General features: G+C 46.1%; 1 protein-coding gene across 6 annotated transcripts in view; it reads left to right on the top strand.

Annotated features, from left to right (window-relative positions):
• SYTL3 (synaptotagmin like 3) overlaps positions 1–27,601 on the top strand; it is an 84,796-nt gene that overhangs the window by 2,298 nt on the left and 54,897 nt on the right. Inside the window, exons 1-6 of one of the 6 annotated variants that reach the window (XM_084777540.1) lie at positions 9–648; positions 1,068–1,147; positions 6,694–6,741; positions 11,115–11,323; positions 22,978–23,555; positions 26,067–26,285. In XM_084777540.1, the coding sequence (XP_084633666.1) occupies positions 23,446–23,555; positions 26,067–26,285 (329 nt within the window). In that variant the 5' untranslated portion in view covers positions 9–648; positions 1,068–1,147; positions 6,694–6,741; positions 11,115–11,323; positions 22,978–23,445. Of the gene's footprint in view, positions 1–8; positions 1,148–6,693; positions 6,742–11,054; positions 11,077–11,114; positions 11,324–22,977; positions 23,556–26,066; positions 26,286–27,601 lie in introns of those variants that run through there. The other 5 variants (XM_084777541.1, XM_084777542.1, XM_084777539.1 and 2 more) reach the window with 5 other exon arrangements.

Raw genomic sequence — 27,601 nt, forward strand, 5'->3', positions numbered from 1 at the left:
CGCTCTAGGGCCCCGCCCCTCCCGCTAGGGGCTCCGCCTATCGTCCGGCCCCGCCTACCAGTGGCTCCGCCCACTGCCCAGGCCTAGCCTGCAGCTTCTCTTTGGTCTCCAAGCCACCCAGTGCGACTCTCAGGCCCCTGGGAGGTGGTTTCCAAAGAGAACTGTCAGAACTGCCTAACCTCTCTCTAAACTGTGGTAACCCAAACCAAACAAAGGTACAAAAGCCAGTATAGGAGGGGAGAACGGCCAGGCCCTCCTTCCCTCTGTCACTGTAGAAACTAAAACTTTCAAACAAGTCCTGACACCAGTAAACAAATTGTAAAATGGCTTGTGACAGTACAGCGCGTTGGTTACTTCTCCTTGAGGATCATGATCCGGAGACTCCAGCGATCTAAATGAAAGTTTGGAGGCGTTAGGCTTTCCATATACAGTCAGCGAGAGTTTTTCCTTTTAAGAACCACTTTTAAAAATATCTTCTGCAGAACATTTTGTAAAATACAGTCCACTCCCTAGCTTCCTTAACCAGAGTGAACCAGGCGCTGACTTGTTCCCATGGCAACGAGCGGTTGCACTGAGCTCATCCTCGGCTCTCTGCATGGGCTGAGGTGTGTGTCCCCGCTTGCACGCATGTGCTGGATGCTTGAAGCGGTTAGTTCTGCTTTCATCACGCACTCCTAAGGTCCCCAAAGCCCAGCTGTTGGAACCCCCTGGGAACAGCTGGTTATAAGAGGTTCAGGGACATCCTCCAGTGGATCCTGCGGTGACCTTTTTGTCTACACTCATGTTCAAGGTGGTATCTGTCCCTTGGATTACAACTGAGTCATCAGAACCTGGATGGTTCACTGGAGCCTAACTAGAGCCCTTCAGAGAGAAGCCAACCTTTCCAAAGGCACTGCCCTCTGTTCCATCCTGTCCTGCCCAGAGCAGACAGGCTGGCGTTGTTAGCATGCAGACTTATCCTAGGTGGTCTTCAGATGACTACGCTTCAGCAGGTCTGGGCCCAGAAAGGCATTTTCGGACCACTAGACCAATGGCAACCCCTCCACCTTCCCCCCTGCCTCTCCTAGAACTCCTCTCCGCTCGGAAGGCTGCATTTAGGATTACCTGTTCATGGTGCCTCTGCATCCAGAATCTACAACCCATACAGGTAGGTTTCATTCTACTGCACTGACATCCTGGTTGGTTCACAGTTGGTACACAATTCAGACTTACTTTAAAAGGTTAGGGAGATGGCTCAGCAGTTCAAATGTGCTTCAGGGCATGCATGAGGAGCCAGCTCCAGCCTGAGTCAGGATCCTTGGAGCAAGCAGACTAAAAATGGTAGCCATCTGGGGAGCTCTGGGTTTCACTGAGTGGCCCTGCCTCAAAAAATCTGGTGGAAGAGTGACAGGTAGAGAGTCTCGACGTCAACCTTGGACCTCTGCACACAGGCTCATACACATGTACATATGAACATGTAAATACACATGAAAACATGCACACACACCACACACATAAATATGAAAGGAAAAAAAAATCATCTCACTGACTTCTCCAGAGGAATGTGCTCTGCCTCAAACGTAAGTAGCTGGGGAGGGGGCGTGGCTCTGTGCAGGGCAGGTCTCCTTGCTTTCCCACCACTGGCCTCTTACTTATTGGGTTCTGACCTTTATCTTACATTTTAAGAGTCACTGTTATTTCTCTGAAGGAACTAGAAATAGAAGGAACATGTCTCAATATTGTAAAAAGTTACAAATGACAACTTGATGGCATTGCAGACCATAGGGGAAAAGCCTGACAGCATTTCCTCCAAACTCAGGAAGAAGACAAGAGTGCCCACTATCTCCATCCCTATATGATATAGTGCTCAAAGTCTTAGCCAGAGCAATAGGCAAGAAGAGCGATAGATACGAGGCTCAATCGAAGGCAAGGATGAAGGCAAAATATCCCGATTTGCAGAGGATATGATGCTATACTTTTGTTGTTGTTTGTTTTTGTTTTTCAAGACAGGGTTTCTCTGTGTAGCCTTGGCTGTCCTGGACTCACTTTGTAGACCAGGCTGCCCTCAAACTCACAGTGATCCACCTGCCTCTACCTCTCAAGTGTTGAGATTAAAGGTTAGTGTGCCACCATTCCCGGCATGATACTATACTTAAAAGACCCTAAAGACTCAGCCAGGCCGATGGTGGTGCACGCCTTTAGTCCCAGCACTCAGGAGGCAGAGGCAGGTGGATCCCTCTGAGTTCGAGGCCAGCCTGGTCTACAAAGCTGAGTCCAGGACAGGCTTGGACTCGCCAAGGACACACAGAGAAACCCTGAGTGCTAGGATTAAAGATGTGCGCCACCACGCCCGGTGACAATCCCACTTCTTGTAGCCTCAGCAACAATGAAAAACACCAGTCCCTCTAAAACAAAAACAGAATAAACATCTAGACTAGCTTAAGGAGATGAAACACTTCTACAACAAAATGTTAATATTAATTATTTTATGTATGTGTGTGTGCTTCATGAGCTTATGTGCTTCATGAGTTTGTGTACACATGCGTGTCCAGGAGCCAAAGAAAGGCATGATATCACATGGGACTGGAATAACAGGTAGTTGTGGGGTACCCGTAGGTGCTGAAAATCAATCCAGGGTCCTCTGCAAGAGCAGTAAGTACTCTTAACTACTGAGCCAATCTCTCCAGCCCCTACAAGAAGAATTTTAAAACACCGAAGAAATTGTAATCTCAGCACTCAGGGACACAAAGGTAGGTAGACCTCTGTGAGTTTAAGGCCAGCCTGATCTTCAAAGGGAGTCCAGGATAGCCAAGGCTACACGGTGAAATCCTGTCTCGAAAAACCAAACCAAACCAGAAAAACGCTGAAGAAATTAAAGACACAAGAAGGAAAGACCCCTTATGCTCATGGGTTTGCAGGATTAATAGTGTGAAAATGGCTGCACTAATAAAGTGAGCTATATATTAATGAACTCACCATCAAATTTCCAATGGCATTTGTCATAGAAATAGAAAAATATATAAACTCCTTCGGAAGAAAAAAGCTCCATAACCAAAGCAATACTGAGATAAAAGAACCATTCTGGAGGTGTTGTAATACCTGACTTAAAGTTATACTACAGAGCCATAGGAACAAGAACAGCATAGGACTGGCCCAAAAACAGACACATCAGTGAACAAAAGAAAAGACGCAGGAATAAAATGACAGCAGTACAACTCTGACTTTTAATGGAGGAATCAAAAGCATCCATTGAGAATAGACAATCTCTTTAATAAATGGTTCTGGGGAAACTGGATATCCCTGTATAGAAGAACAAAACTAGCTCTATACTTCTCACACTGTGTAAAAATCCACTTTGAAAAATGGACCAGCTGGGCGTGGTGGCGCACACCTTTAATCCCAGCACTCGGGAGGCAGAGGCAGGCAGATCTCTGTGAGTTCGAGGCCAGCCTGGTCTACAAAGTGAGTCTAGGACTACTTTGTACATCCCTTGAGGGATTTATTTTCCTCCTTTAAGGCCTCTATCATTTTCATAGGCTCATTATCTTGTGCTTCGGATGGGACAGTGTCTCCAGGGCTTGTTGTGGCGGTGAGACTGCTGGTTTCTGGTAGTATCACATGGACCTGGGGATTGTTGCTTGTGTTCTTACGCTGACCTCTTGCCACTGTGATGTCCCTTGTTGGAGTGTGTGCCCAGTGCCTGCTTGGACCATGGAACTTTCTGTGGATTTGCTGGGTTACCTGAGGTCAGACAAAGAGCTACAGATGCTGGTGATTTTTGCAGGTCACTGCTCCCTCTGCACTCCAGGAGTTCAAAAGCTGCCCGCCAGCCAGGCGTGTAGGGTGGCCTAGCCTTCAGAGCCTGAGCGCAGGAACCCAGGACTTTCTGTGGCTCGAGGCTGGACACAACCGTGCTCCATACAGTTTGGACCCCTCTCACCTGTGGGTCACCAGGACTGGTGTTTTGTGGTTCTCAGATTGTCCTTAGCTTGCCATACATTCGCTGCTGTCCTGCTGATCAAACAAGGTGCATGTTTGGTGCCACCATCTTGGATCCCTTTGGAATCGAGCTGTGAAGAGAGTTGGGGGAGTTGTTGTCAGCTACACATCTGACAGGGATTGCTATCTAAGATATATAAAGAACTCAAAAACTTCAACACCAGCGCCTAGTAATCAACCAGTTAATGGTCAAATGAACAGATACTTCTCAAATGATGAAGTCTCCGGATAGCAAATAAACACACACACACACACACACACACACACACACACACACACACACACAAAGCTCAAGATCCTTAGCCACCAGGAAACTGCAAATCAAAATCACACTGAGATCCCATCTCACCTGTGTCAAGATGGCTATTGCCTTATTTTATTTTTTTTAAAAGAATGGGTATCATTAAAAACAACCACAAAGCCGGGCGTGGTGGTGCACGCCTTTAATCCCAGCACTTGGGAGGCAGAAGCAGGTGGATAGTTGTGAGTTCGAGGTCAGCCTGATCTACAAAGTGAGTCCAGGACTCCAAGACTACACAGAGAGACTCTGTCTGAAAAAACAAAAACAAAACAAACAAACAAAATCAACCACAAGCCCAGGGGTGGCACATGCCTTTAATCCCAGCACTCAAGAGGTAGAGGCAGGCAGATCTCTGTGAGCTCCAGGACAGCCTGGTCCAGGACAGCCAAAGCTACAGAAAAACCCTGACTCAAAAAAAAAAAAAAAAAAAAAAGACCACAAGCCGGGCGTGGTGGCACACGCCTTTAATCCCAGCACTCGGGAGGCAGAGGCAGGTGGATCACTGTAAGTTCGAGGCCAGCCTGGTCTACAAAGTGAGTCCAAGATGGCCAAGGCTACACAGAGAAACCCTCTCTCAAAAAAAAAAAAAAAAAAAAGACCACAACTGGCAGACCCTAGGAGCTGAGCCTCCATGAGGTTTGTCTTTCTGGGTCCTGCCTCAGAAAAGTGTAACTACTATTATTTTTCTTCTCTTCAGTCTTTTCTCTCAGATGCTGACTAGAGCTTCAGCATGCTTTTAAAGTCCCCCAACTAATGCACTAGGCTTTCATGCATGCTCTTTTCCTAAAGTGCCCCTCCACGTGGCAGCCTGATGCTGTGTGGCTGACCTCTGGGCCACATATCTTTTCCATCCTTTCTTCTATGGACAGTTTGGAGATATACAGCTTATCTGCCCTGTGATTTTTCTTCTAAACTCTAACAAATTGTCCTCAAAAATCAAAACTAACTAACTAACTAACTAACTAACTAACTAACTAAATATATTGAATGCTGGCAAGGATGTGGGAGTGCTGGTGGGATATAAACTAGGATATCAGTTGTTTTTGTTAAGATTTATTTATTTATTATGAATGTCTTGCTTGCATGTACACCTGCATGCCAGAAGAGGGCACCAGATCACATTATAGATGGTTGTGAGCCACCATGTGGTTGCTGGGAATTGAACTCAGGACCTTTGGAAGAGCAGCCAGTGCTCTTAACCTCTGAGCCATCTCTCCAGCCCAGATATGAGGTTTTTGGGGTTTTGAGGTTGTTTTGTTTTGTTTTTAACTGAAAAGAAAGCTACTGTGTGATCCAGCTGTACCACTTCTGGGAATACAGCGTCTAAGTCACCATGCTATAGTGACACCTGCTTGTCCTAGTTGACCGTGGCACTTCTCACAATAGTTGCATTATGGAACTTAGGCATCCACCAACTGATTAATGGATAAAGGAAATATGTAAATACTCAGTGAGGTTTACTTGGCCATAAGCAAGAGTGAAATTATGTCATTTGCAGAAAAACTGGATGAAATTGGGGATTACCATACTGAGTGAAATAAAACAGCCCTACCCACAAAATGACAAATCACATGTTTTCTCTTACATGTGAGAGAAAAGTGTGTGTGTGTGTGTGTGTGTATGTGTGTACACACATACAAACACCATGAAAAAATGAATGGGTACTATTCAGGAAGAGGAAGAAATAGTAAAGTCAAATCATAAGATACATTTGAACAAAAGTGTCATCGTGAAACCCATTGCTTTGTACAAATATATGCTAATGTGTTGAAATACTGCTTATTCTTCCTACATTAATTAATACAGTAAATTATTAAGGTAGTAGTTTTCTGTAACCAGCTAATTCGCCAATGACAGACACAGAGATATTACGGTTATTTTTAAGCTGCAAGCACTATGCTGGGCAGAATCTGAGCTACTCTAATCCTAATATCTTTAAAGCCCACATATAAACCAATAACTTGCCACTCTGATGACTCCAGGGCCAGCTTCTACTCCATCAGTCTCTTTCTCCAGCCATCTGCTCCACCATATTTCCCTCTCCCCTCTCAGGAAGTCCCGCCTCCCACTTCCTGTTCTGCTGCCCAGCTGATTGGCCAAACAGCTCTTTATTGACAACTACTACACCCACTCAAGGCATTCCTCAGCGCTAATGAAAAAAGATAACAGAACCTTGTCACTCTAGGCACTTAATTAAAAACAAAAGTTGCCTTCTTACTATCTGGCTTCAACTCACCTATTCCAGTGGTTCAATCTTGTGCCTAGGTATACAGGCAGAGATAATTATGACACTACTTTCTCAGATTCACCTGAGAGTCTCTGACCTTCTCTGCCTGCCTGACTCCAGACCCTCAGCCCTCCCTCGACCCTGCCAAAGTCTATCCGACTGACTCTTTCTATTCTTCTTCTGCCAGCTTTGAATTCCTTCAATCAACTATCGTAGACTTATGTGCAAAGCAAGAGTAAGTAGTAAGTGGATCCCAAGTGAGTGCATGCAACTGCCAAGTGTGGAGTTTGACACAGCTTAATGCGAGTGAACTTCTCAAAAGGCTCTGTGTTACTAAAGTGTCAGTTTCTAGTAATGTGCAGCTGAAGGTCACCAGTGTGTCCCTAAACCTACATGGCTTCAGCTGTCATGCACTGCTGTCGCTCTCCAATTTAAGTGTCAATGAACATTCATTAAATGGTCCTGATGTTTGGCATTTTGGGTCTGCCCAGGGAATGGATGAATTGGTCTGCAATGGTAGCTCTGAGTTCAGTTATTCAACACATATATGTTAAGTACTCCCTCTGTGTTGGGTATTGAGGCAGAGTTGATGCTGTAAAGTTAACTAGGTCAAAGGTCTTGGTGGAATGTCTTGAGATTTATTCTTAATTTTAATGACATATATACATGTGTATATCTATATGCACACACACACATAGGCATGCACACAAATGCACATATGCATGTGCATGTGCGCGCGCACACACATACACACACACACACACACACACACACACACACACACACACACACACAACGGGTGCAAGTGCCCACAGAGGCCAGAGGTGTTCGATCCCCTGGAGATGGAGTTATTGGTGGCTGTAAGCAGTCCGACTGTGTGCTGGGCCCTGAACTTGGGTGGGTTCTGCGCATGAGCAGTGTGTGTGCTCTTAACCACCGAGCCATCTCTCCAACCCCTTTATGGAATGATTTAGAAATCAGATTTGTTAATAAGGGAGTTTAATTCTTTAGGCTAATATGGTGACATAGTGCTTGAGACAGCACAAAGGTATAATGTAATATCCTGGCCTGTTGGTGTGCAGGATGTAGGCCTAGGAATTTAACATCGTGTGGTATATGGTGTCACTTGCTGCCATTTCTACCACCCTGTAGTATAAACTCTGCCTTAACCTGCCCACACATCTCTGATGTTCAGCCATATGTTAAAATAATATTTAGTCTCTGTGCAGTAAGCCATTGGAGTGAACTTGGGTTTATTTTTTCAATCTGAGCAGTTAGTGATAGATCAGCAGGTGGTGTGGCGATCATCCGTCTTCCAATTTAATGTCCTTTAAGTGCAAATTCCATAGAAATAGGGACCAGGACTGCATGTGCCTGTGTTTAGCAGCATGGAGCAAAAAGTCCTTACAAATTTTGATATCACAAATCAACACCAACAACGTATTGCAGTGCTCTGTTGCTTATGACCCGCAACTCTTCACACTCCAGATGGGAGCTTATGGACGCTCCATGTCTCCTCCCCTTCCTGTGCCTAGGAATATGCTGCTATAATACATGTGCCCAAGAGGAGGAGGAGAAGGAGGAGGAGGAGGAGGAGGAGGAGGAGGAGGAAGAGACTAGGGCAAGGGGAGCAGCATTGAATATACCCTCCTCGGAGAAACTTAATGCAAAGGGCCAGAAAATGTACTTCTGGCTGACAGACCTCAGGTGTTAAGTCTTATGAGAAGCCATACACTGAGCTTAGTCCATAGAGAGGCCCGCATTCAAGTCTGCTCTTATGCTGGGGAGTTTGGTTGTGCTGAAACACCTCTGTTCTGGCTTCTGCAGGCCCTTCCCTGGGACAGGGTCCCCAGGACCCGTGAGCTAGAGCATTTCCCATGGCACAGCGGGGACTTGTGTCTGCTATGGAATCTGAATGGCACATTTTTGCATTACATTGTGTGGCTATCAGGGTTGGGTTGCTACTCAGTAAAGTGCTTCTCATGCAGACGTGAGGACCAGAGCTTGATCCCCCAGAACCCACATCAAAAAGTTAGGCACTGTCCTGTGCTTGCAGCACTGAGAGGCAGAGACAGGAGGATCCCTGGGGCCAGCTAGACAGCTTATCTTGCTGAATTGGTGAGCTCTAGACTCAGTGAGAGACCCTATCAAAACAAAAAACAAACAAACAAACAAACAAACAAAAAACATACTGAGGAAGACCCAAAATATACCCTGCCTACCCGATATGCAGGGATAAAGATGGAGCAGAGATTGAGGGAATCTCCCACCAAGGCCTGGCCCAACCAGAGACTCACCCCGCAGTAGGGACCTGACTCCTGACACTATTATGCTATGCTTGCATACAGAAGCCTAGCATAGCTGTCCTCTAAGAGGCTCTACCCAGTGGGAGATTGAAACAGATGCTGTGACTCATAGCCAAACATTAGGCAGAACACAGGGAGCCTCATGAAAGGGGCAGGGGGCAGGGGGATACAAGGACCCGGAGGGGACAAGAGCTCCACAAGAAGACCAATAGAATTAACTAACTTGGCCCAAGGGCACTTACGGAGACGGAAGCACCAACCGAGGACCATGCATGGACTGGACCTAGGCTCCCTACACAGAGGTAGCCGATGGGCAGCTTAGTCTTCATGAGGGTCCCCTAGTAAAGGGAGCAGGGGCTGTCTCTGATGTGGACTCTGTTGCCTGCCTTTCAATCACTCCCCCGTGGTGGGGCTGCCTCACTAGGCCACAGGGGAAGAGGATGTGCTCCGGCCTCATGGGACTTGAAGTACTGGATGGGTTGGTGGCTAAGGCCTCCCCTTTTCTGAGGAGTAGAGAGTTGGGAGGGGAGGAGAGGGAGGACTGGAGGAGATGAGGGAGGGTAAAGTGAATTAATTAACTAGCTAGTTAATTAATTAAAAACATTGAGGAAGACACCTCTGCCCTCCACATGCTCATCACACATGCATGTGCCACCCACACATATGCACACAAACATACACACAAAAATACTTACAGTTGTTTTATTATAAATGATGTGTATATAATAAAAAATACGCATTATATCAGTCAGAACAAGCTAGGTTATCTGCCGAAACAAATGACCCTGAGCTCCTCTTAATGGCAACAGAGACTGATTTGCCACTCACCCCTAGGATCTGCTGTGGCGTCTCCCATGTCTTCTCCCTGCTGAAGGCGAATGACTCTGCAGGCCCTGGGGGAGGGAGAGGAGTGCGGCACATGACGCCTGGCTATGGACGTGCTGCTGCAGGGGTTACGTGCCATCTCTGCACACATTTCTCAGAGTATCCCTGGACACAGCTGATGGCACAGAGGAGACACAGGGCTGGAGGTGCCGCCGCCTGCCTTCTCAGCGCCGTTAAACCGTCACCTGCCCAGCTGCTCTGTCACCTACCCAGCTGCTCTGCCCCTCCACTGCTAATCCACCTGATCCCATGGCCAACTCAATGGCACCACTCTTTTGGTTTTGATTTCTTTGAACTCTGCTCTATTTATGCCTGCTCAGTTTCTACACCCAGCCACATTTGTCTTTGCCTCAGAGGAGGGTCTCCGAACTCTCTTAACTGTCTTCCTCTGACAGGAAGTTTCTTTTTTAACCCAAAGGTATATTTTTAAATGATATACTCAGTCATATACTCTTTTACTAACAGTGAAGTTTAGGTTTTAGCTTTTAGAAAATGAACACAGGGGCTAGAGAGATGGCCCAGCAGTTAAGAGCATACCCACTCATCCAGAGGATCTTGGCTCTCAGCACACATATGAGGCAGCTCTCATCCACCTGTAAGTCTCTCTCCAAGGGAGCAGATATCCTCTTCTGGCCTCACAGACATGTATGTACTGATACATACATACATAAGAATAAGATCTTGCCGGGCGTGGTGGCGCACGCCTTTAATCCCAGCACTCGGGAGGCAGAGTTGGGCGGATCGCTGTGAGTTCGAGGCCAGCCTGGTCTACAAAGTGAGTCCAGAACAGCCAAGGCTGCAAAGAGACCCTGACTCGAAAAACCAAAAAAAAAAAAAAAAAAGAATAAGATCTTTAAAATTAAATAATAAAACCCAATCTTCCCATCTCTGTTTTACAAATAAATAAATAACTTGGTTGGTCTCACCTCAAAGCTTACCCTTGTCCCAGTTTTTAATGTTATTTACTTGTTTGCTTTCATGTGTGGTATGTGCATATGTAGGAGCCAGAGGTATCTTCACTATTACTCTCTCTTACTGAGTCAGGTCTCCCACTGAACCTGGAGCTTGCCACTCTGCCTAGACTGGCTGGCCAGCAAGCCCTTGGCATTTTCCTGTCTCTACCCACATTTCATATCACTGATACCTAATGCTGTGGCAGTTACATTTGAGTAAGGTTGGGAAGGGACAGCCATTCAGAACATGACAAGTGTGCTTATGATTTGCATATTATTCTGTGTGCATGTTAGCCTTTAAAAAAAAAAACCAACCCAGAAATGCCCACGTCTGTCCATGAGAAGCTGTTCATTGCGGTGTTGCTAGTCATACATCTGAGGCCACACACAGGAAACACTGGGCTCTGCTGGCGTTTTGGGGGAAGGGTAAGAGATTTCACCGAAGTCTTTTGTCTTTACTCTAGCTGGCAGTGTAAAATGCTTGTGTGAGTTCCTCGGCCTGGAATTAGGAAGTCTCCGCTGTCTGGATCCTTGGTGACATGGGATTAGCCGCAGACACGCTTGTGATAGCCATGGAAGCTATCAGCCTCGGCCAGTGCCTGGCAGGATGGAAGGAGACCCAGGTCAGTGATTGAAGGACTGACTTCCTCATCAGGGCACTTTCCGCATTAAGGTAGGAGGCAGCTCCATGTCTACATGGGAGCTCATGGTTTTTCCAATGGGGTGGGTGAAACTGCAGTTGCTAGAGTTCTCCTCAGCTTGATGGCAGGAATAAGTAAACTCATCGGAAGTTAGCATGCCTTGCAGTTGTGTTAAAAATGTACTGATGAGCCAGCCAGGCAGTGGTGGTGCACACCTTTAAACCCAGCACTCAGAAAGCCCCAGCAAGTGGATCTCTGTGAGTTAGAGACCAGCCTAGTCTACAAAGTAAATTCCAGGACAGCCAGGACTACACAGGGAAATGCTATCTCAAAAAGGAAAAAAAAAAAAAAAAAAACAGGACAAAAGAAAGAAAGAAGGAAGGAAAGAAAGAGCAGGGTAAGGTGGTGGTGTCTGTCGCATGCCCTAATCCTAGCACTCAGGAGGCAGAGGCAGTCAGATCTCTGAGTCTGAGGCCAGCCTGCCTGGTCTACAGAGTGAGTTCCAGGACAGCCAAATCTACACCATAGAGAAACCCTGTCTTGAAAAACAAAACAAAACAAAACAAAACAAAAAAACAAAAAAGAAGAAAGGAAAGAAAATGTACAGATAGTTTAAACAATATTGGTATTGAGAAAGTAATTTAAGATTTAAAGAACAAAACACTCTGCCAAAGCCATGTGGCTCAGGCTTCTTTGGCAATAGAGTTATCTGACTTCTTTAGCTCTCGTGGTCTTATGCCCACAGCTTGTTGTTTTTGTCCTGAGTCAACTTCACTGAATTAGACAGTTTTCATCAACCCTGACCTCTAAAGTGAAAGATAAATACAATTTTACAATAAGGAAATTAAGCCACCCAGAGTCTTCTTTAAATTCCACCTTTATCTGTCTTGACAGGTTCTCACTTTGAAGCACTTTCTGGCCTGAGCTCACTATATAGACCAGGCTGGCCTCATACTCACTACATATAGACCAGGCTGACCTTGAACTCGCAGAGATCCACCTGCCTCTGATTCCTGAGTGTTGGGATTAAAGGCATGCACCACCATGCCTTTAAATTTCTTTTAACTGAGCTTCCTTCAATCCCAATAGATACCTTGGTAAGACATAGGTTGTCAAAGAAAAATGTATATTAGATCTTACAGACCTATTGACAATAGAGTTGACAGAGGAAAAATTATTCAACCAAGGTAATAAATTGGAGATTATAACTTTTAACTTCTGTGTCCAGACCTAGGTTCCATCATGACTTCAGGCAAATTACCAAATGTCCTGCCTCCCTTTCCAAATCTGTAGAGTAGGTGCTGACTTCAGACTGTCACAGTGACCATTGGTGTATAACATTCTAAACTGCCTGACCCAAAGTGAGCACTAACTAAACAGTGGCTACCCAAACAACAACAACAAAAATAGTGACAGCTGTCAGTGGTAACTATGGCAACATCAGTGTGTGTGTGTGCGTGTGTGTGTGTGTGTATGTGTGTGTGTGTGTGTGTGTGTGTGTGTTTTCTACTTCTTTGGCCTTCTATGTGAAGAGATCAAGTTTAGTTTCTTTGGTTTTGTTGTTATTTTAGGTTTTCAAGACAGGGTTTCCCTCTGTAGCCTTGGCTGTCCTGAATTCACTTTGTAGACCAGGCTGGCCTCGAACTCACAGCAATCCCCCTGCCTCTGCCTCCCAAGTGCTGGGATTAAAGGCCTGAGCCACCACGCCCAGCCGAGATCAAGTTTAAACGATGAAAATCATGATTTTTTTTTCTTTCACTCTGATTCTACAAGAGCGTGGGAGGTGCAGGGGAGAGCTGGGTAGTAAGAATCCACCAAAATGAGGAGTGATATATAGTATCCCCACAAAACAGCCTAGATTCTGGGGTAGCCTCCCAGGGCTTTATGTACAGGTTCGAATCTTAATGTTATTTTCTAAGGGATTTAAGGCAGATCCACCTTGTAGAAACTGTAAACATGATTATAAAGGGAATGGGACCTTGGCCAGGACTTTGCTAGTTCTCCAGAAAACCCACCAACAATTAATGATGAAAGATAAACCTTTTAAGCACACAGCTCCCTTCCTGTGCAAGGCTTTCTGGGAATGCTCATTTCTGCAAAATATTGGAAGTGTGCGAATGGGAGCCAGTTTGGGCTGTAACTAGAGAAAATTGCTCTTCTTTATTCGGCATCTGCCTGAGGCGGGCCCCGTGTTCTTTGTGGCTGTGAAAAGCCTTCATAGAGAAACTGTACAAGAAACCTAAGGGGTGTGATTTCTCAGGGACAATGTCACTGGGCTTTTCCTATGCGTTGGAGGTAGACGTGTTGTGGTCTGACACTGACGCTGAGAAGATTCTCAAGAAAATAGCTGTGGTGGGGCAGCTGGGCCTAGCTGCAGCCTCCGAAGACCCCAAGCTTCGTCACTGTGAGTCTGTGGCTTGCAGGCTGTGAGGACAGAGCGGGGGCAGTATGTTCTCAGGCGTGTGCGTGCTGCTACTCGCTCATTTCCGTTCTACTGTCGTGTTGCCCCAACACAAGACCAACATTTATTTCCTTTGGTTCAGTGGCTGCCCACTCAAAGAGCACACACACCAGGAGATGACGAAACGAGGGCCTGCCTTCAAAAAAAGAACCGCCTCTCCCTCTCAGCCTCCTCTGTCCCTCAGCCCGCCATTTCCTGTACTTGACCACTTGCCAGCTCTCAGTGTCAACATCAAGGTTGGCTGTTGGGCCCAGGACAGCAACGAGCATTGTTTTATGTTTCTGTGGCAGGAATGAATGCGGGCATGTGTCGGCCCCAGGGACATGTTTTGAGAAGTGTCATGTTGGCTGTTACTGTTGCGGTGCAAAGGTCATAGAGCATAGGTGACTGCGATGTCCCCCAGAAGAGCAGTGTTATGGGACTGCATGGTCGCTTTAATTGTCAACTTGACCCAACCTAGAATTCCCTGGTTGGAGTGTGTCGGTGAGGGACTGTCTACGTTGTGATGGGCTGCGGGCATGTCTGTGCGAGAGTTTTTTAATTAAATCAGTTGATGTGGGTGACACCATCCCCTAGATGAGGGAGAGAATGGGGGGGTCCTGAAGATTGAGCTGAGTTTAAAATATATATCTTCTGTGCACTCTTTCTCTCTGCTCTTGTCTATGAATGTAATGCAAGCAGTTGTTTGAAGTTCCTGTTTGACTTCCCCACAGTGAACTTAGAATCATAAGCTGAAATCAGTCCCTTTCCCACTAAGCTGCTTCTGCTGGGATATTTTATCACAGCAAAGGAAATGAAGCCAGAACAGGCTGCCATTCTGTATGAGCGCTCTCTCTCTCTCTCTCTCTCTCTCTCTCTCTCTCTCTCTCGCTCTCTCTTTCTCTTGTTTTGTTTTTTGTTTTTTGAGACAGGGTTTCACTGTATAGCCTTGGCTGTCTTGGACTCCCTTTGTAGACCAGGCTGGCCTTGAACTCACAGTGATCTGCCTGCCTCTGCCTCCCGAGTGCTGGGGTTAAAGGCTTGCGCCACCACACCCAAGATGAGCTCTCTCTTTATAGCTATGTGATCCTTTCCATCACCAATGCTGCCACCTCTGTGTCTAGGTCAGCCCTCCCTGCTTCTTCTGGCCCTTTGTTCCCTCACCGTGGACACTAAAACATCCTTTCTGTCCCTAAGCATCTGCCTATGATGAGCCTCCTGTTTGTTTGCTCATCCTCCTGAGATGAGAGCGGTTAGTTTGCATGCTATTTCTTTTTTCTGGCTCTGGAATACAAATCTGGTGTGACCTGCTTTGTGTTCTCAATCCCTCACTTGTGCCTGACACCAGAAGGTCAATAAAACTAGTGATGCTGAAGGGCTGCATCACACCCCGTGAGCAGACTGTCTGAGTGCTGGGTGGTGAGCAAGGCACAGGACAGGACTTCTCACAGGACAGCAGCCTCTTTCTGTCTTCAGTTGCTCAGAGTAAATGAAATTTAGTTGGCCAGAAGGCAGAATTGGGAAATAATGTGGAAATGGAAGAGCATATGATGTGTTTAATAGTCTGTGGTTGCAGGGGATGGGAGGGGGTTGGGGTGGAAAGGGAGACAGTTTACCGTGCGCATATGGAGGTCACAGTACAACCTCGTGTGTCAATCTTCACTTTCCATTGTGTTTGAGGAGGGTCTCAATGCTGATAAGTTTCTGGGGGATTCTTCTGACTCTCCTCCCATCTCACTGTAGAGTGCTGTTCAGCCTTTACGTGGCTCCGAGGATCTGAACTCGCGCCCTCACATCTACAAAGCAAGTGCCGTACCATCTCCCTGGCCCCATATGAATGCTCTTAAATGAGTTCATTTGAGGTACAGGGGACACTCTGGGGGTTATTGAGAATGGAAAAGTACAGACCCACCCTTGTGTGGTTTGTGGGATAGTGCGAAGACCATGCATGTAAATTACTCACCCTTGCATGGGTTGTGGGATAGTGTGAAGACCACGCAAGCTAAACCCACCCTTGTGTGGTTCGTGGGATAGTGTGAAGACCACGCAAGCTAAACCCACCCTTCTGTGGTTCGTGGGATAGTGTGAAGACCATGCAAACTAACTGCCACAGGATTACTTTACCTTCTTGCTCTATTCTAAAACATCACAAAAACGAAAAGCTTCCAAGAGAGAAGTGTGTTTGTTTCGTCCATTTTTTTTTTAAATACATGGAAAAACCCCAATTTGGTTTTAAATTTCTTGGTAGTACACATGACCAGAAATCTAATTTGTAGCTATGTTCTTTATCTTGCTAAAACTGTGTTAGTATCTGCTGTGGGCCTGCTTATCTTTCTAAATAACTTTGTCTGACAGGAAAAGCCCTATTGACTAGGAAGAACTTTATTAGCAATGTTTCAAATAAAGAAATTATTGTAAAAAGTATACTGTGACTCAAGAACAGTTTCAATAAGGTTCTTTTTCATCAGCTAGGCTCTTGTGCATCCGAGGCAAGCATGCTAACACGATCTGTGCTCCCGGCCCACTTTTTCATTTCTTCAGACAAAGCCTTGCCAAGTTCCCGAGGCAGGCCTCAGCCTCCCAAACAGCTGAGATTACAGCAGATGCTGCTGTGCCTGGCAGGATTTGGTTTTCAAGAATTCCACTGTAGAGTCTCCACACTGGCAAATGACTCCCAAGAATCCAGTGCCAGCCAGCCAAGAGGAAGGCCTAGAGCACCGGAGACACGCAGTGGAGGTCACTTAAATGATTCATATCAAAAGAGCAGCTACGAGCTCTGTTCTTTTTTTTTTCCCCCAAAGATTTATTTATTTATTAGGTATACAGTGCCCTGCCTGTTTGTACCCCTGCAGGCCAGAAGAGGGCATCAGATCACATTATAGATGGTTGTGAGCCACCATGTGGTTGCTGGGAATTGAACTCAGGACCCCTGAAGAGTAGCCAGTGCTCTTAACTGCTGAGCCGTTAGGGTTTCTATTGCTGTGATGAAAGACCATAGCCAAAAAGCACGTGGAGGAAAGGGTTTATTTGCCTTATACTTCCACAATGTAGTCCATCAATGAAGAAAGCCAGGACAGGAACTCAAACGGGGCAGGAGCCCGGAGGCAGGAGCTGATGCAGAGGACATGGAGGAGTGCTGCTTACTGACTTGCTCCCCATGGCTTGCTCAGCCTGCTTTCTTGTAGAACCCAGGACGACCAGCCCAGGGATGGCACCACCCACCATGGGCTGGGCCCTCCTCATCAGTCACTAACTAAGAAAATACCTTACAGCTGGATCTTATGAAGGCATTTTCTCTCATATTTTGGTTGTGAGCCTAGCCTTTAATGGCTGAGCCATCTCTCTAGGCCATGAAGGCATTTTCTCAATTGAGTTTTCCTTCTTTCGGATAACTCTACCTGGCATCAAGTCGACATAAAACTAGCCAGGACAGCCCTCTTGAGAGGCAACAAATAAACAAACAAACAACAAAACCAAGATACATTTCCAACAATAGACGGCTTTACAAGTGCTCTGTGCACACCAAGGAGCAGAGATACTAAAACTATGTAGAAATGAGAATAGAGTCTTTCATTTGGCTGAGTGTATGGAGAAGCCAGGATCCAAGACCCCAAGAGTGGAGAGAAACCACGGGGAGCACGGATTTGGGATGCTCACACCTGGGGTCGTCGAACCATTGTCTCAATGTCTTCTGCCATACCAGAGAGCTCTATGGCCGACATGTGAAATTCTTTCAGTGAGTTGACATTTTGTGTTGCGTCCTCAGCTTTGCGTCTGTGGAATAATGACACGTGGATCATAGTTCCTCGTCTGCTTTCAAACTGCTACCTATCGACGTGACCAGCTAGCTGTCTTTGGTGCTCAAGGATGGGCGCCCTTTGCCTTTCTTGCGGTTTGTTAGAACTGTGTGCACCCTCTGGGTTTTCTGTTGTGTGATGTTTCGCCTTGGTGACTAGGAAGGTCAGAAGTCTATGTAATGTTGAAGGGATATCGCTGTCTCAGTCCAGCCCCCTGGTAGAAATTCCAGCCCAGCCCTTTTCCTTGCTCTTGACGTCTCTCTGCCTTTGTCACATGCTTTTGTTATGATCCCATCACAAGATGGGGTATAAATGGCAAATGGAGGCACCCAGAATAGTGCCTGGCACTTGGAAGGTGCTGCATAAATAACCAACCATGATGGCTAGATCTTTAAGGGAGGAAAAAAAAAAGTATACTCACTCTTTCTCCACAAGGGGGAGCCCAAGTTCTCCTTCTTCTTGGACAGGACACTCCTTGAAGCTTGCCCAGGATTGGGGGAGGGGGCGAGGAGGGACAGAGTAGTGTTTTGTATATTCCTGAAATGCGCGAAGGCACCTGCTATGCGCGCACTGAGGACTCCAGAGTTCCTCCTGTTGAAATCCCGTCATTGTCCTTCCTAGATGGCACTCACTGGGGCCATGCCTTGCTGAGAAGTGCGCATCCAGCCACTAGAAAACTGTTCACATCCAGTGCTTTGAGCTGTGCACAAAAATATTCATTTAAAATAACCGAGAGTTAGGGGAGCTGGAGAGCTAGCTCAGAGGTTAAGAGCACTGGCTGCTCTTCCAGAGGTCCTGAGTTCCCAGGACCACAACCACAGGGTGGCTCACAACCATCTGTAATGGGATCTGATGCCCTCTTCTGACCTGCAGGTGTAGACGCAGGCAGAGCACTGTGACATAATAAATAAATCTTTAAAAAATAAAATAAAGTAACCGATAATCAAGCAAAACAGCACATTGCTAGCCAGTATGTTTAGTAGAAGTAGAAATGAGAAAGGACAGCAAGGGGTGGGCATAGGAGGCTACGCTTGGGAAGCTGGTGACATAAATACTGACTTGCTTCTCATAGCGTTTGGTCACACTCTGTTCTGGGGGTGTGTTTACACGCGCTCATGTGTGCCAGCTCACATGTATGAAGATGCATTCGCATGCACATGTGCATGAAAGCCAGAGGTCGTCCACCCCTGTTGTTCCTCAGGCGTGCCATTTCTTTGTCTTTTGAGTCAGTGTCTCTCACTGGAACCAGGCTAAACTGGGACTTCCTCCTACTTCCCAGTGTTTGGATCATAAGCCGTGCCACTGAATCATGCTTTTATTAAAAGATTTATTTATTATTATGTATACAGTGCTCTGCCCACATATACACCTGCAGGCCAGAAGAGGGCATCAGATCCTATTATAGATGGTTGTGAGACACATTGTGGTTGCTGGGAATTGAACTCAGGACCTCTGGAAGAACAATCAGTGCTCTTAACCTCTGAGCCATCTCTCCATCCCGTGTATCAGGCGCTTAGCATGGATGCTGGGCTCTGAAGTCAGGTCCTGATGCCTGGGAGGAAAGCACTTTTCAGACCGAACAGTTGCCCAGCCACCGCCACAATCTTTTCTATTGTCCTTTTTCTATGGAGATTCAGAGCTCTGAAAACTGAGATCAGCTAGTTCATTTGCTCATTTGGAAAATGAGAACAAGGGGACCCAAAGCTATGTCACAGAGACACACTAGGAGTCTGGAGTCCTGTCGCCTTGTGTTTCCTGCTACCTGTGTAGGAAGCCTTTCCAGAACAGGCACCTAAGAGTGCTTTACAGGGACCAGAGGCCAAATGGGTCCCTTCAGACCTCTAACTTACCCCCATCCAACCCCCACAACTGTTATGTTAACTTTATCCTACTGTGGAGCAACCAACAGATATAGAATCTCTTAGGCCATAGTCCTTAGCCTGTGGGCCCATAAACTTGGTCTGAGGGCAACAACATCTTTATTTTTATTAATCTTTCTAAGAATGTATTTTCTTATATGTGTATGGGTGTATCTGCACACCACTTGTGTGTCTAGTGTCCTCAGAGGCCAGAAAATGGCATTGGCCCTGGGATTGAAGCTACAGATAGGTGTAAGCCATTATGTGGTGCTAGGAACTGAATTCAGGTCATCTGGAAGAGCAGCCAGTGTCCCTTAGCACTGAGAAACCTCTCTAGAGCCTATTTTCATTATTCTTTAAGTAAAAGTTAACATTTCCTTCATTGTGAATATAAGCAAAGGCCAAGGTAAAATGAGCTAAACCTGTAACTGGGTCCTAAGAAAAATCATACATGCTTTCCTATGACATCATGTGCTATAGCTATTGCAAAGCATTGTTTATATCCCTGCCACTTTAACATTCTTAGTTGTTACATCACTGCCAAACCTTAATTATCTTGCATATTGGGCTGGAGAGATGGCTCAGAGGTTAAGAGCACTGTCTGATCTTCCAAAGGTCCTGAGCTCAATTCCCAGCAACCACATGGTGGCTCACAACCATCTATTGTGAGATCTAGTGCTCTCTTCTGGCATGCAGGTGAAACACTGTATACATAGTAAATAACTAAAATAAAATCTTGGGCTAGAGAGATGGCTCAGAGATTAAGAGCATTGGCTGCTTTTCCAAAGGTCTTGAGTTCAATTCCCAGTAACCACATGGCGGCTCGCAAACATCTATAGTGAGATCTGGTGCCCTTTTCTGGTGAAACACTGTATACATAATAAATAAGTAAACCTTAAAAAAATAAAGCCTTAAAAATTATCTCACATATCAATGAATACACATGCTACTATAACAATTTTTTCTTTTGTTTCTTTGTTTTTTGAGACAGGGCTTCTCTGTGTAGCCCCGGCTGTCCTGGACACGCTTTGTAGACCAGGCTGTCCTTGAACTCACAGAGAGCGAGCTGCCTCTCAAGTGCTAGAATTAAAGGTGTGCGCCACTACCCACAGCCTATGTAACAATATTCAAATAGTTTGGTGTGGCTAATTTCTTTTACAACCCAATGTACTTTATTATATGCATTGAAATACATAGACCTCTGCAAACAACTACAGATTAAGAAAAGGGCTAAGTGCATTTGTTGATATCATTCATGAATTCAAAAGGACTGTAACTGTCAAAGTACAGACAGGCCCCTCATCACTAAAGGATCTGATAAGCTGGAAAATGAAAATGGCATTACAGACAGCCCACCGCGTGAACCATCTGCATTTTCCTCTTGGGTGGAGGCACGCAGAGTCTTTTGACCTGAACTAAACAGAAACAAGGCCTGATGCCTAATGATGCTGGTAGCACTATTACAGGGCATAAATAATTGAAGCTGCCACAGTTAATGCATATTCCCCTAATTGATTATAATTTTTCTGAGCTTTGACGATACTTGTGAAAAAATAATAGCCAACAGCTGAGGACCTCCTTTCTCTAATGTATTTTCAATTAAGACGATGTAAAGTCAGCCACGTACTCTGTAATGATGCTTCAGTCAACAACTATGTAACATGTATATATGTATAGGTATGTATGTGTGTGTGTGTGTGTGTGTGTGTGTGTGTGTGTGTATGACATAGTGGTCCCATAAGATTATTACAGAGATGACAGGTTCCTATCTTGTTCTGCATGTTTGAGGTGGCTTTGGTACAAGCATGCCTACTGCATGGCCAGGATAGCAATACAACTATGTGTGTGTGTATATATATATATATATGTGTGTGTGTGTGTGTGTGTGTGTGTGTGTGTGAAAATGCTACTTGATGATAAATGACCACAGTACAAGCATATGCACTTAACATAGAATATTTTTACTTTTATTTTAATTAAGTGTCAGTGTAAGCTTGTGCGTGCGAATGTAGTGCCCATAGAAGCCGGAAGGTGGATTTGGATCACTGGAGCTGGAGTTACAGGTAGCTGTGAGCTCTTTAGCATGTGCACTGGGACCAAAACTTGGGTCTTGGGTCCTCTGTAACAAACGCTCTTAACCACTGAGCCACATCTCCACCCCCACCACACCATGGTTTTTAATGTGTGTGTGTGTGTGTGTGTGTGTGTGTGTTCATATGTGTGTGGTTATACATGTGTGCTCATGCATATGAAAGCCAGGTAGCTGTTGTCCCTCAGACATCACCCACCTTGATTATTTTTAAAGATTTATTTATTTATTTATTTATTTATTACATAAACAATGTTTGCCTGCATGTGTACCTGCACACCAGAAGAGGGCACCAGATCTCATTATAGATGGTTGTGAGCCGCCATGTAGTTGCTGGGAATTGAACTCAGAACCTCTGGAAGAGCAGCCAGTGCTCTTAACCTCTGAGCCATCTCTCCAGCGCCCCCACCTTGATTTCTTTTAAAGACAGGCTTCTTCACTGGCCTGGAACTGGCCATTTGGCTATGCTTGTTTGATCAACAAACCCTAGGGACCTGCCCATCTCCGCCTCCTGGATTATAAATACGTGCCTCCCTGCCCAGCTTTTTCACTTGGGTACTGGGAATTAAGCTCTACTCTTCCACAGTTCACCAATTTAGCAGACTCTGTAGTCTCCATATTTTTTTAAAAAATTATGTTTGTCTTCTACACTTATCTATTTGGTTTTTCAAGATAGGGTTTCTCTGTGTAGCCTTGGCTGTCCTGGACTCACTTTGTAGACCAAACTGACCTCAAACTCACAGAGATTCACCTGCCCCTGCCTCCCTGAGTGCAGGGATTACAGGCTTGCGCCACCATGCTGGGCCTTGTCTTCTACCTTTGAAAAGGCAAATAAAAGAAGCTCAGTGCCAAATTGTTGCTCTACACAGCGGTTCTCAACCTGGCTGGGGACGGCATATCAGACATCCTGCTTATCAGATATTTAGGTTACAATTCGTAACAGTAGCAACATTACAGTTACAAAGTTGCAACAAGATAATTTTTCTGGTTGGGGGTCACCACAGCATGAGGAACTGTATTAAAGAGGGTTAAGAACCACTGGGCTAGCACCACCCCTTCACCTCTCGATGGCATCATTTTCTCTCAACCATCTAATCTTGTCTGGTGCTGTCCAGAGCCAGTGAGCCATATCATCCTTAGGATAGCTGCATATTGCCTGGTGTGCAGCAGGCTAGACCATCTGAGTCTATGTAACTAAATAGGTGAATTCTAATGTTCGTGGTGACTGAACGGCTAACACTAGCCTCTCGGAACATTAAACATGGGTCTCTGTCCTCTCACAACTGAAGGCCCAGAATTCTTGGTAGGAAAACCCAAGTTTGGGAATTGATAAGAAACATTGAAAAGATGCTTTCTTTCATGGAGTTTGAACAGAGCTGAAAACGCGGAGCTGTGTCTGCAGAACGTGTTCTCTCTCTTAGAGCAAAGTGCAGAGGCGTCAAGCCAGGGGAACCGATGCTGGTTTTGTTTGCACTTTTTTACTTTTTTTTTTTTTTAACAGGTTTTAAGCCATTAACCAGGCTGGACTTTCATTGTCACTCCTGCTGACCTGGATGTGTTCTTCTGGGACCAGTTCGTTGCCGTAGGTCATTGGCGCTTTCTCATCGCTGTTTGTAATCTTCCTTGGGCTGGAGATTGCTAGTGGCGTCCAGAAATTATCTGCTCAGCAGCCATGCATCACTAATAACAATCTCTGGCAAAACCTCAGAAAAAGATACTCTCTTGTCTCATCCGGCAGAGCCCAGTGGAAACTCTCCCCAGTACCGGGGCAGCCTCGTGGAGCTTGCTTCTCTGAAGGAGTATGGCACAGTTAGGAAGGAAGGACGAGCCACAACCCAGACAGAGACCCTGGTGAAACCAGAGAGGGGCTCCTGCGCGATCCAGCGAAGCAGCTGCTGGACTCCGGCTTCTCCCGGCTTCTCAGGCTTCTCCGCAGGACCGTGGATCTCTTCTACAGTGAGGAGAGGAAATGGCCCAAGAAGTGGACCTGGAGTCCTTCAAGGAGTTGGAACGGGAGGTCATTCTCCGGGTCCTATACCGAGATCAAGCTCTTCAAAACATCGAGGAGGAAAGGGTCCGGTAAGCTGTGCTTCTACCTGGGGTGGACCTATGAGGTGTGGGTTTTTCTGCTTGGGACCTGGCTCACTTGGCTTTCCCGTGACTGCTAGCTCGGGGCTGAGCTTCTGACGCAGAAGGGTCCCGAGGAAGGTGTGGGGATGGGGATTTTTTTTTTCAATAGAACTAAATTAATCTCACAATTCTTTGGAAAAGGTGCCTTTGTGATGTTTGTTTGCTCTTTGTGCGTTTGCCTGCTTTGTGCAGGTAATTAGAGGAACACTGCTAGGCTTCTGGCAGCCTCCCAAAGGAAAACTTCCAGTTAAGATTTCCCCCTTGTTTCCCATGGTACCCGAAGGCACAAAGGGGGGGGGGGGGGTCAGAAACAGAAAACCGGTAGACTCTATTCCTGTCTTTTCTCATTGTTTGCTTTTGCCAAGTGCAGCTTGGAGGAAAGTCGGGTGAACCTGCTTAGCCTGTTCCCTGACCCCTTTATCAACAGGAGCGTCTTTTCTGGCCTGGCTGGGTTGCAGGAACTGTTTGGTATGAGGTTTTACTTACTGGCAGCTCTCGACGTTGCCAGAACCATCCACTGTTAGCTGGGAGGTTCCCTCTGTAAACACATCCCTTGTTTTTCCAGATTCGTGGGTACACCTGAAATCTCAGCACCTGGGAGGTAGAAGCAGGAGGATTAGTTAGTTCATGGTCAGTCAGGGCTGGAGAGATGGCTCAGCAGTTAAGGCCACTTTTTGATCTTGCACAACCATCTGTAACTCCAGTTCCAGAAGGATCCAATGGGCTCTGTGGGTACCAGGCACTCATGTAGTGTGCATATATTCATAAAGGAAAAAACACACGCAAAATTGAAAGAAATCTAAATATTTTTAACGAAGAAGAAGAAGAAGAAGGAGGAGGAGGAGGAGGAGGAGGAGGAGGAGAAAGGAGAAACCAGGCAGTGGTACACGCCTTTAATCCCAGCTGTTGGGAGGCAGAAACAGGTAGATCTCTGTGAGTTAAAAGACCAGCCTGGTGTATAGAGCAAGTTCCAGGATAGCCAGAGCTGTTACACAGAGAAACCCTGTCTTGAAAAACAAAAACAAAAATAAAAAAAAGTTCAAGGTTACCTTTCAGCTATTAGGCAAGTAAGCAGCTGGGTCAGAGAGCACATGCTTAGCACATAGGAAGCCCTTGGTTCAATCCCAGCACCAAGTGGGCGGTACAGACCATTGATTTTTTAATAGGAAAGCATTTTCAGAGTTACAGGGAGGCTGGCTCATCAGTTAAGAGCACTGACTGCTCTTCCAGAGGACCACAGTTTAATTCCCAGCACCTATATGGTAGTTTACAATCATCTGTAACTCCAGTCCCAGGGGAGCCCAGTACCCTCTGTAGGCCTCCACAGGCACTGCACACACACGATGCACTGACACACATGCAGGCAACACACATAATAATAATAATAATAATAATAATAATCATCATCATCATCATCATCATCATCATCATCACATATAAAATAAAAAATTTCAAGAGTGAGGGAAATTGTCTGGTTAACCAAAGATACAAAGTTTTTTCCCATGCTCTTTCATTTCATTTACTTATTTATTTGAGACGAGATCTCTTTCTATAGCCCTGGCTGCCCTGGCTGCCTTGCAGTCCCTTGTAGTGCGTATAGACCAGGCTGACTTTGAGATCATGCCCTGCCTGCCTCTGCATCCCAAGTACAAGGATTAAAGGATGTGCCACCCTACCTGGCTGCCCCCTTTATTTCAAAACTCTTTAAATATACTTATAAACTCTAATTCATTGGAAGAATAAGCTGAGAAAATGGAACTTTCTTGGTGATTAAAGGGATTGTTTAGATAGTAACCGTCTTGTGGACACTGGTGAGGAAGGTTCTATTCAGAAAGGATGGACAGGGCATGGATGAGCTGCTTCTGAGACGGCTGTGGAGTCAAGCCTTTGTCACGTGATCCTCACAGCCACCCTGGGGGATGGGGTTCTGGGCTTTAACAGGTGAGATGAGAGACCAGCTCATCAAATACCAAAGCCCTCTGGCTCGCTATGGTGGGTCTGTGGAGACTTGTGTGCCTGTAGTCTGCTGTCTAGCTTCCTGTTTCTCCTGGTTTTATCTCTATAGCTAAAGTAAATTACCCTGGACAAAAGCAGTCTTGGGGGAGAAAGAGGTTATAATCCCAGGGTACCACCCATTATTGTGAAGATGTCCCGGTAGGAACTTCAAACACCTAGTCACATCACATCCACGGCCAAGAGCAGAGAGAAACCAACGCTTATACGCTTGCTTGGCCAGCTCCGTTTCTCCACTCTCACATAAGTCTCCCCTGCCTAGGGGATGGTGCTGCCCACAGCGGGCTGGCTCTTCCCACCCCAGTTAACTCAACACGGTCTCCCACAGATATGTCCACAGGCCAGTCGGTGTAGACAATCCCCCCCAAGGCTCTTCCCAGCTAAGTCAAGGTTATGCCAAGCTGACATTGAGAGGAAACCGTTACACCACCCACTCGCTGTTCACAGGAAACTGAAAACACACCTGCAGCATCTCCGGTGGAAGGGCGCAAAGAGCTCCAGCCAGGAATACAAGGAAAAGAGCTGTGCACGTTGCCGGGGGGCTCTGGGCTTCCTGCTGAACCGCGGAGCCGTGTGCCAGGGCTGCAGCCACCGCGTGTGTTCCGAGTGCCGTATATTCCTGAGGAAGACTCGCGCATGGAAGTGCACCGTGTGCTATGAAGACAGGTGAGTGTCATGGGTAGGGTGTGCATGTGTGTGCATATGCTATAGTGCTCTGTTTCTCCTCTGACCCAGGACTCAGGGATGGTCCCAAAACAAACAGGTTGGCTTCAAACCCAGCATGTATAGACTTCACAGCTCAATCATCAGTCGATGCTCCTGAAAGCCATGTTACCAGATCTGATCCATAGATGCCCCTGGACTGCCTGCACTAGAGCGGCTTCTCTCTGCCTCAGAGGAGCACGTCCTAATTAGAAAATGGTTTTATTGTGTAAACTCTTTTTGAGACCAGGTCTCACTATATATCTCCGGCAGATATGCAAATCGATACACAGACCAGACTGGCCTTGAATGTACGGAGGTCTGACTCCTGAGTGTTGGAATTAAAGCTACATGCTATCTTGCCTCAGCCATAAAATAGTTTTTTTTTCTTGGTTTTTCGAGACAGGGTTTCTCTATGTAGCCTTGGCTGTCCTGGACTCACTTTGTAGACCAGGCTGGCCTCGAACTCACAGCTATCCGCCATAAAATAGTTTTATTTAAGAATGTTTGGTGACTGGTGGTGGACTGTCCCAAAACTTGCAGTTTATTTGGATTTCTTGGTTAGTGCCTTAGGCTTTATTCCGTTTCTCCATTCTCATATAATTTGCCACTGCCTAGGAGATGGGCAACACCACAGCCTCCTCCAAGTACTGGGATTATGGGGCCACTGTATGCCCAGCCCAATGCCTGGGCTTCCTGAGACGTTATTCCTTTCAGGAAAGGTGTTGGAACGACAGCTGGGATGTGAGGAGGGTCCCGAGAGTGTTCTGAAGGAAGAACGTGGGCTCAGATGCAGCAATAGGTGGTGCCTATAGGTTATTTACTGAGTCTCTTTCTATTTGATTTTGAGGAGTTTATTTTTCCTATTTGTATATATTTTACATGCACGTGTGTCTGTACATGGTCTGGGGCCCACAAAGGTCCCAAAAGGAGATTGTATGCTTTGGAGCTGGAGTTAGAGATGGCTGTGAGCCACCATGTGGATGTGGGGAATTGAACCCAGGTCCTCTGGAAGAGCAGCCAGTGTCTTAACCAGTGAAGCATCTCTCAGGAGTTGTTGTTGTTTGTTTGTTTTTGTTTTCTTTTGAGACAGGGTCTCTCTCCATAGGCCTGGCTGGCTTTGAATTCACTCTGTAGACCTGGCTGTACTGGAATGCTGAGCTCCACCGGCCTCGACCTACAAGTACTGGCACCAAAGCCTCAACCCACAGCACCTCATTGACAATGAGGTGGTTTTGTTGTTGTTTTTGTTGCTTTGGTTTGGTTTAATTGGTGTTTTG

Source organism: Acomys minous, assembly GCF_964271855.1.
Source record: "Acomys minous genome assembly, chromosome: 3".
In the NCBI taxonomy this organism is placed as follows: Eukaryota; Metazoa; Chordata; class Mammalia; order Rodentia; family Muridae; genus Acomys; species Acomys minous.